The sequence below is a fragment of the Aplysia californica genome, unplaced genomic scaffold (assembly GCF_000002075.1).
Source record: "Aplysia californica isolate F4 #8 unplaced genomic scaffold, AplCal3.0 scaffold01451, whole genome shotgun sequence".
NCBI lineage: Eukaryota > Metazoa > Mollusca > Gastropoda > Aplysiida > Aplysiidae > Aplysia > Aplysia californica.
Genome location: NW_004798721.1, coordinates 77,084 through 87,301, shown reverse-complemented (window position 1 = coordinate 87,301; position 10,218 = coordinate 77,084). Strand labels below are relative to the sequence as shown.

Below are 10,218 nucleotides of genomic sequence, written 5' to 3'. Positions count from 1 at the left end.
GGGTAGGTGAAGGAGACTTTTCTCATTTCATAATCAGAAGCCAGTGTTTGTGACAAGGTTGTGTCCTGTAGTCATCCTATTGTGGGCCTCATTTCTGCTAACGTTCTGCATGTTCGTCTAAAAGAATGAAAGGGGAGTTTTTTTGTGTGGGTTGTTTTTTTTTGAATGAAGTTTTTGAGGATGAGTTCGTCTATTTTAAGCTCAGAACTTTTTTTTTTTTTGCTGTTGCTTTTTTGTTTGTTTTGATTGAATTTGGTCTTGTACTTTCTTTTATTGTGGAGGAGACTACTGAGTTCTTCGGACTTGTACATTTTTGCTTTTGTCATTAAATGTATTGGTACGGTGTAGATCTATGATATGTTTTAGAGTCCTTCAACGTACAAAGCATGGCTGTCTTAACCACCCCTTTGCCCTCCCCTCATCCTCTACTCATGTCCCAATATGTCAATTTCATTGTTTATTTCTGAAAGTGAGATTGATGCCTGATGTGAAACCATAGATCTATCTCATTCTCATTGTGTTGATTTCATTGGGAGAAGCTCAGTTGACTTTTGATGCCACTCTCCTCTTTCCTTGTCAGTCGTTATATCTCCTTGCCTCTCTCTCTCTCTCTCTCTCTCTCTCTCTCTCTCTCTCTCTCTCTCTCTCCTCTTTCCCTGTCAGTCGTTATTTCCACTTCACTCTCTCTCCTCTTTTTCTTGTCAGTCATTATTTCCCCTTGCCTCTCTCTCTCTCCTCTTTCCTTGTCCATCATTATATCTCCTTGCCTCTCTCTCTCTCTCTCTCCTCTTTCCCTGTCAGTCGTTATTTCCCCTTCTCTCTCTTTCTCTCTCTCTCCTCTTTTTCTTGTCAGTCGTTATTTCCCCTTGCCTCTCTCTCTCTTCTCTTTCCCTGTAAGTCGTTATATCTCCTTCTCTCTCTCTCCTCTTTTTCTTGTCCGTCATTATATCTCCTTGCCATTTTCTCTGTTGGGATGCTGTATCCCTCTCAGCCCGCATTGGCCCTGACAGACAGGGTATGAAGTCTGCCTCCTAAATGATCATCTTCATTGTGTAGATGGGGGTATACACATTTTGTCAAAGAAGAAAATCAACGAAAAAGTACTTTGTTGACAGGCTGGAGTTCCCTCCTGCTGTCCTGTGTCTCTTGCATGGTAGGACTTGGATAGGAACAGACTAAATGCCCATTCTGTCGTCCTGTACTTTACAATCCCAGAAGTCATTAAGAACAGACTAAATGACCGTTCTGTTGTCCTGTACTTTACAATCCGAGAAGTCATTAAGAACACCTCTTGCATGGTAGGACTTGGATAGGAACAGACTAAATGCCCAATCTGTCGTCCTGTACTTTACAGTCCCAGAAGTCATTAGGAACAGACTAAATGACCGTTCTATTGTCCTGTACTTTACAGTCCCAGAAGTCATTAGGAACAGACTAAATGACCGTTCTATTTTCCCTGTACTTTACAATCCGAGAAGTCATTCCCGGCATGTGATCGAGTTGACAGCTGTCGTCATCTGTGATGTATGAATTTCCAGGTGGGATGTCCAATCCAGCCCTGGCCCGAGCCCTATCCACTTTGAGCGGGGACAAGAACCGACGGCCTCGTAGCGAGAAGAAGCCGATCCCCGATGAGCAGAAAGACGATAAGTATTTTGAGAGGAGGCGGCGAAATAACGAGGCGGCCAAAAAGTCGCGGGATGCCAGGAAGCAGAGAGAGGATGACCTGGCGATCAGAGCCAGTTTCCTGGAGAAGAGCAACTCGGTCCTGCGCGTGCAGGTTCACTCCATGAGGGAGGAGGCCATGAAGCTCAGGCAGATGTGGTTCCAGAAGTGCCAGACGGGAGATTTCTATCGCAGCTCCGTCACGCCCATGGACAAAGGCAGAGACTCTTTAGGCCAGACTGTTAACCCCGCCCCCCAAGCCTTGGGTCAAGGACACATGCCTCCATCGCGGGGTCGGTCATCGTGATGTCGATCATCATCGTGCGACCGTCTTTTGGATGACTCATATCATCGTGCGGCCATCTTTTCGATGACACACAGCGTTTAACCTTGTCTAGAATGTTCCAGTCTTGTCTCGTGTCCCTGAGCCCAGAGGTAGAGCTGCGTCGAACTTCTCTGTACAGACGTGACAAACTTCTCTGTACAGACGTGACAAACTTCTACGTACAGATGTGACACACGGTCACTGTTTCTCGTCTGTTTGACCGCGGGCTGAGCAGTGTTTTTGTTCATGGAAGCAATGGATGCTGGGAACGTTTTACTTCACGCACCAACATATTATGTCACAGTTTGCATCTTTAAGTCTTAGTAGAATATGGCTATTGGAATATGTTGTAATAGATTATGCAGCTAATCAATCGCAGTGGATTAAAAAAAAATTAAAAAATATTGTTTTAATGTAACTATAATGGGAATTTTAGTCTGTCTTTGAGAAGACACTGTGCCTTGTCACAAGAAAGTGACTTACTGACTTCAGTCACATAGAGACGTCTGTGGCCTAGAGTAGACGCTATTCGTGTTTTGTTTTAGTTGAGTCATTGCAAATTAGAACTTTAGAAAGAAGTTGTCTTTTTCTTTGCTAAAACTGTACTTCATCCTGCTTTTCATTTTGCAGGTTTTTGTATCAGATCTTTTGTTTTTTGCTCCATTCATTTTCTTATTTGTTTTGATTATTGTATTTTCCCCTACACATAGAACTGTACACATAGAACTGTACACATAGAACTGTACACATAGAACTGTACACATAGAACTGTACACATAGAACTGTACACATAGAGCTCCCCTCACAGTTCAGCTGTGGTTTCTAGATGCAGCAAATTGACACATGTAGCATAAGGTAGAAACTGGAAAATTCTAGATATTTACGTCTTGAGACATCTGTCTTGTGTGGTTCGTGAATGTCACTTTACCTTCAGTTTACTTTGTGTCTAATGACTTTAAGAAATTTGAAAGTGCTGAGTTTGGCTTCCATCTTAAATAAATATGACTTTTCTAGAAAATGGATATCATGTTTTTGTTGCCTTCTATGGAAAGTGTTCATCTGTCATTGATGCGATCTGTAGATGCACCACTTTTTAGATTCTGTTCCTTGGTTTTTTTTAAAGAATATGTTTTTTTAAAAGTTTCAACCGAATAGTCATTTAATTTTGGGTGACGTTTTTGTGATTGAAGCTTTGCAGAAATGATCCCGGTGCTGCGACATGTGTGTGATGTGTGAAATGCGTAGACGGGTAGTTGTCTGTTCTTTGATTTGTGGGCAGAGTAGTGGGGTTGTCCACTGTTCTAGTGTGGCTGCTAGAGATAGAGGCAGAAACAGAAGCAGAGACAGAGAGAGAGACAGAGACACGGAGAGAGAGAGACAGACAGAGAAAGAGAGAGAGACAGAGAGACTGTGTCCTGGGCTCGGCCATCTTGTGATTCTTGTACAGGAAGTAGAAATGTAAAAGTTACTCAATGTGTACGGAAACCGTCTGCTAGCAGTCGGGGGTGGGGTGGGGGTGGGGGGGGGAGGGGAGGCAGGGCATCAACTGAAATGCTTAAAGTCAGGGTTAGTCATAGAGTTAGTGTACATCTGTGGGATTAGTTCACCAGCTTTATTTAGCAATTGTTACTGGGTGCGTCCGGTGATAATTAAATTATTGAATGAGGTATTTATGGCTACTTCTGTTACTTATATTTGAATCAACGGGCTGTGGCTGTTTGTAACTGATTATGACGAATAATTTTACAGCGATTGGTTTGCGTTTCATCTCTGTAATGATTGTGCTAGAACTGTGCTGAATATCTGTGCGTGTTCTGCGGTTTTGTTTGTGTGTGTTGTAAATGTTTGACGTTGCTGAAACAAGTATTGCAACTTTGCTGGCAGTCTATTTATTTATATATATATGTCGTCCTCCAGAACTGGGACATTTTATGCAAGCAAAACTTTTCTGTTTAGTGTGGGTTTTCCTCATCTGTCCGGTGCACTTTACATTGACAATATTAATTACGGGTAGCCTTGATGTGTTTTGTACTGCTCTTATTCATATGCTTGATTTGTCACAAGATACTCTTTATCTCATCTTGCTTTAGTATTTTATTCAGAAGGGTAACTTTTGGTATATTCCAATTGTTTCTACAACTATATATATATATATATATATATATATATATATATATATATATATATATATATATATATATATAACTTTTGTACCGTATGTGTGGCCTGTGGTGAGGCAGCTGATGGTTAGACCTGTTGCTGTTCTCAGTGCTGGTCTGCCCTCTGTGTCAATGTTTGCCATACGTGGACACTCGTAGATGTGTCATGATTTCTGTGTTTTTTCATCACACTTTTGTACGTATGCTGCAGCAAAGTGAAAATGTACTAGATGATAGGAATGGATGAATATGACGGGCACTGGAGAAAATAAAGAGGTGTCATGTTTTTGGTCTTTTGAGTATTTGAGAAAAACCGAAATAGAATGCTTGACCGCCCACATTTCTCTCTAGAACGGTAGAACTTTTTGTCCAAGCCTCGTGTTGGGGGACCCTCAGGTTGTAGTGCTGGACGCTTAGCTGGGACAGGAGATGTGTGTGTGTGTGTGTGTGTGGGTCACACTGGGACAGGAGATGTGTGTGTGTGGGTCACACTGGGACAGGAGATGTGTGTGTGGGTCACGCTGGGACAGGAGATGTGTGTGTGGGTCACACTGGGACAGGAGATGTGTGTGTGTGGGTCAACTCTGTCCATTAGGACTGGAGATGTGTGTGTGTGTGTGTGTGTGTGTGTGTCAACTCTGTCCATTAGGACAGGAGATGTGTGTGTGTGTGTGTGTCAACACTGTCCATTAGGACAGGAGATGTGTGTGTGTGTGTGTGTGTGTGTGTGGGTCAACTCTGTCCATCCCAGGTCTAACTGAGAGTAGCCACAGCTGACAACTCTTGTTTTCCCCCTGTACCCGTCATATTGTTACGTTTTAAACTCCTTGTTCTGTTGGAAAAAATGGGAGCTAATATATTTTAAAAAAAATTTCCATTGTAGTCCTTGGTACCAGCAGTAATGTGAGTCTTGGAACATGAGTCAGTTGAACTAATGTCAAACCTGTGTCTAGAATATTCTAAGAATTTCGAGAAATTCCCTGGGGGTTTTGAGAAACTTGACTGGCTGTTTTTGTTTTCTATTGTTTTCCTCCCGATCATGCAGAGCTCTGGCCTTCCTCTCTTCCTACGGCTTTTGGGTCCCCCACCTGGCCAGTGAAATCAGAAACGTAGATCAGAAACCCGAAGAAAAAAATAGTTTACGTTTTCTTTGATTTTTTACACTTTTGGCTTTTCCAAAATTTGTTTTGCAGACATAAACGTGGAGCGAGCATCACCCCCAGACCCCCTCTTCTTAGTACATGAAGGACCAACAGGTCAGAGCTCTTGTTTGTCACTTTGTCTACAAAACTTTTTGGGGTCAACTTATTTAGAAATACTCTTTTGTAGCTTTTGAAATATGAAGTTTGTTTGATCAAATACCTCATAGAACTACCAAGAATTTCAATTTATTATTGTCAGAATAACTGTGGTAAAGAATATCGTCCAATTGTACTTTCTGAGGAGTTATAAGTTAGTACTTTAGTTTATTACCTTAGAAAAACCCAACACACTAAAATGTTAATTTCATTCCTCCCTCAAGCTTTCATGAGGATCTGGAGCCCCGGTAAACTAAGATTGGTTTTTTTAATAAAAATGTAGAAATAGCGAAGAAAGTCATGAAGTTCCACCTTATGCTAGAGCAATCTTGCTGAAAAAGTATCTTCTCCAAATGTTCCACTTGACACTGGAGATGTACCCTCTAGTGATTTCCTGCACAGGGTTGGTTACACTACACTGACACGAGCTGGCTGAGGTACTAGGTGGCAGGTTTTCCTACACCGAGGGACCATCGACAATAACCGCAGTAATAACGACACAGCCTTCCCCACTCACACCGACAGTGACCGCTGTAATAACGACACAACTCTCTCACAGTCTCCCCACTCACACCGACAGTGACCGCTGTAATAACGACACAACCTTCCCCACTCACACCGACAGTGACCGCTGTAATAACGACACAACCCTCTGTCTGTTCAACGGTGTGAGAGGGGAGACTGAGAGGGTTGTGTCGTTATTACAGCGGCCACTGCCGGTGGTCCCTCGGTGTAGCGAGCTCGTGTCAGTGCGACAACCCTCTTCGGGAGATTCGGTGCCAGCTGACTCACAGCAACTGATGACAGTTAACATTACGTTCACATAAGGGCAAAGAACTCTCTTTTCTTGTCCCCTGAGGTGTGTGCTATTAACCGCAGACCATTGCGTTGTGTTTGTGCAATGCAGGTTTTTCTTGAACACTTTGCCGTCACTTGCCACAATGCGCCGCGGAAAATTATCCCATTTGTTCACTTGGCGCAGTTCTGTGCCAGGCTCCAGAAGTCAGTTGCAGTCACCCTCCTGGCTGGGGGACCAGATGGGGTGTGTTGTACTGCGGGCTGTGTCGTGTCACTGCAAAGTGTTGAGTACAGTTAAGCCTGTCCTCGGTGGCTGGGCGTACACCGCCCTGTGACCACCTGTAACAGAAGATCTAGAAGGTTCTGTGCTTGCTCATCTATTCAAGCTCAATATAATCCTCAACCCTTATCAATGTCATGGTAGTGCTTGGTGAAAGTTGGTTATTTTCTATGCACAGATTTGCAAAATGTTCCTTTGCTTTTTCACTCTTTTTCTGACTCTAGTTGCCAATAAGGCCATAGGATATGGAATGAGATATGATATGGAATGAGATATGATATGGAATGAGATATGATATGGAATGAGATATGATATGGAATGAGATATGATATGGAATGAGATATGATATGGAATGAGAGTGTTTCCTTTGAATAGTTTTTGTTTTTTTCTGAAAGTGTCTGGAATTCTGGAAATACGGGTGCTCCATACGTTCATGTTTTTTGTGTGTGTTCCAAAAGTCCTGCTTTATTTTTAATGTTGCCTTTCTGCCTTTCCCGTTGCTCAAATTCCCTCAAGTTAGGAAAATTTCCGTTCTTGTAAGTGCAGCTTGGATCCTTGATACTTGTGAAAAATGTAGTTCTGAAACAACTTTTGTCGCAACTGTAACTTTTCAGGTGCTTTAGAAGGTGGCACCCTGGCCAAAGCTATTGCGACGCTCAGTCAGGATAAGAACAAACGGCCTCGCAGCGAAAAGAAAGCTATTCCTGAAGAGCAGAAAGACGACAAATACTTTGAACGTCGCCGCCGCAACAACGAGGCGGCCAAAAAGTCTCGAGACTCGCGCAAGTCGAGGGAGGATGAACTGGCGATGCGGGCGAGTATACTGGAGAGGAAAAACGCCGTGCTGCGCGTGCAGGTCCACTCCATGAGGGAGGAGGCGCTCAAGCTGCGGCAGATGTGGTTCGAGAAATGCCAGGGGGCGGGCGCTATGGCGGGCGTTGCTCACCACAGCCAGATGATGCCCCCACAGAGCAACGGATTACAGCAGAACCCCTTGTCCTCCCACCAGGGCCGCTCCTCATGACAGACTCATCGCTTTCGCTAATGGTTTTTTTTTTTTTCCATGGACAAGTTGCTTTTCCTTCATCATGCTCAACAGAAGGTTTTACAATGATATGATATAATGTATAGAGTGTGATGTGTGAAAGGTTTTTAATGTCCACCTCTCATGATATGTTTGTATAATGTTTGTTTTTTTTGTGTTCCAAGAAATATGTTTATATCTCAATCTCAATAGGAATAAATGAAATGTTTGAAAAAATGTTTGTCAAGCTGTAGGTTTGAGTGTCTCTAACCATTCTCTATGGTGTTGTTTTACAATGCCCAACTGACCAGGAAGCCGAGAATGTTTCTAAATGACCACTTTCCTCCTACACTCTTTGAGTTTTTCAAACTGGTCATAGTTCTCCATGTTGAAATCAGAGTATGTTCGATTCCCCTGGTAGAGATATTGACCTCTACAATAAGTATCAGTAGGAGTATGTGATATTTCAGTACATGGTAATCAAAGTTAGACGATTAGAAACCACTGAAGCAGATCAGGACCTTCAAACTTTGAACAAAGAAACATTTTTCATGATCCTAGAAGAGGTGCAACTCAGTTATGTCAAAACATATTATCTCCCCCCTCCCCAGTGCTGCCCTTCTTCACACACTGAAATGTCTCTGTCCATTTTTCTTGACTGGCTTTCTCTAGTACTGAGTGCTTGTAGTGATGTTTAGCGTGTTTTAAACAATGCCTTTATCAGAATGATTGTTCTTTGATGACTGGGTACCAGTGACTGTTGGATAGTTTCAGTTGATGGCAGCAGCGTTCCCTGCTCAGGACTCAGGACTCCGGTGATATTTTGCAACATTTGAGAATTTACCACCATGAAATTGTTTTTTTAAAAAAAGAATTCATGTTATCATATAAGAAATGCAAATTATATGTGCTTTTTTTATATATATCAAATTGACGATTCTCAAGTTTGTCTGTGGCGTTACTAGATGGAAACCCGGTGAAGTTTGTTCTAAGAATGTGATTTGTGTCAATAACTTGTATGGCATGCTCTTGTCTCTGGGGCAGCTTGCGCATTTATGCTTTTTCCTTTTAGCTATGATCGGACATTTACAGTTTTAATGAAGTGTGTTCAGTTATCTCGTGCTGCTGACAAACATTTAGTAACCCTCCAAGTGGTGACAGCCGATTTAGCCGAGCCGGCAGTTATTTGAATGAGTTGCAACTCTGTTCATCCCATTTTGTATGTAGTCAGACTTTTCAACTTTTTCACAAATGAGCTCGTTTTCCCATTTACTCGCTACTTTTTGAAAATGTATAAAGGTTTATGGTCTTAACTTGCTTGGTTTGCCTGTTCTCAAGCATTGATTTTTCAACGCACTATGGTAAAATCCTAGGGAGGAATGGACACCACAGGCTGTTAGTTAGCCTCACTTGGAGGGTTAAGATCGAGATGTTTGTGTTGGGCATATTGTGAAAAAAAAGAAAAAAAAGATTAATTAAAGCAATGGTACATTAGTGCAAAGATACCTATAGCTTTTAAACAATCACTCTTTTTTTTGTTGGGTTTATGATTTTATGAAAGATTTTAAATTACTGTCAGTGGCAAATTGCTCTTACAGATAAAAACATGATGTAGATTTTTCACATTGAAAGTACATCATCCCTTTCTCTTCTTGACGTTTCCATTTTATTGATGTCGATTTAATTTTACTTTGGCCTGTATTCCTTCTTGGATTTCATTACAGTTGAGCCTCTTCATACCGGTGTCTTCGAATGACCTTGTAGTCATTGATTCTATTAAAAGATTTGAAAATGTCTTAATGGATTCGTCCCCTTTAATCTCGGTGCAGCAAACTTATGTATTATTTATAATCCATTTTGTAAAATTTCTTCGTCTACCTCAAATCAGATGATATTTTCCTCTTCGGGTAAGATATACGGGTAAATATATTCTGTTTACATATATACACATATACACAAATATGCATAATTAATTGCCTTTAATGTTGTAACAGGTTGCATTTTTCTGTCTATGGCTATAAATTGCATTTTGATCTGCACAAGATATTAATTTGGCAGTTTTCTTTCTCAAAAGGAAACTCGACTTTTCCCTGTTCTCGGCAAAATTGCAGCCTGAGTCCAAACGTCTGACTTGTCGTGTACTTTGATTGTCAGTATTCCTGAAAATGTTTTAAGATGTTTCGAAGAAATATGTGAATGACAGAAATTTAACAAGTTTTCAAGAGTGACCCATTTTTAAGATTGAGCTTATTGAGTGTGTAAGTGTTTTGTAACTAGTCTACATGGATGAAAGATATTGACAGAGTTTACAAAGTGGAGTTTGAGATTATCAAGATTGGTTGTGTATAGCATCACATGTTACTCACTCGTACATCAAAGACAAACAAGGGAGATTTTTTTTAGCTTTTTCTGCTGTTGAAGGACCAATACAAACAAACAACAAAATGCAATCTTTGGACGTTTCATGTTACTCTAGAAATCTGTTCTGAGATGACTTGAATGTGTATCTGTCTTTTTGAGAGAGGCAATTAAAGATGAAAGTGTATCTGTCATTTTGAGAGAGGCAATTAAAGATGAATGTGTATCTGTCTTTTTGAGAGAGGCAATTAAAGATGAATATGTATCTGTCTTTTTGAGAGAGGCAATTCGAGATGAGAGGCAATTAAAGA

General features: G+C 41.3%; 1 protein-coding gene across 4 annotated transcripts in view; it reads left to right on the top strand.

Moving 5' to 3' along the window:
- LOC106013898 (hepatic leukemia factor) overlaps positions 1 to 7,788 on the top strand; it is a 17,254-nt gene extending 9,466 nt beyond the window's left edge. For 2 of the 4 annotated variants that reach the window (XM_013090736.2, XM_013090735.2), the window contains exons 3-4: positions 5,343 to 5,405; positions 7,140 to 7,788. In XM_013090736.2, coding sequence (XP_012946190.1) covers positions 5,343 to 5,405; positions 7,140 to 7,549 — 473 coding nt within the window. In that variant the 3' untranslated portion in view covers positions 7,550 to 7,788. Of the gene's footprint in view, positions 1 to 1,538; positions 3,013 to 5,342; positions 5,406 to 7,139 lie in introns of those variants that run through there. The other 2 variants (XM_013090738.2, XM_013090737.2) reach the window with 2 other exon arrangements.
- The last annotated feature ends 2,430 nt before the right edge of the window (positions 7,789 to 10,218 follow it).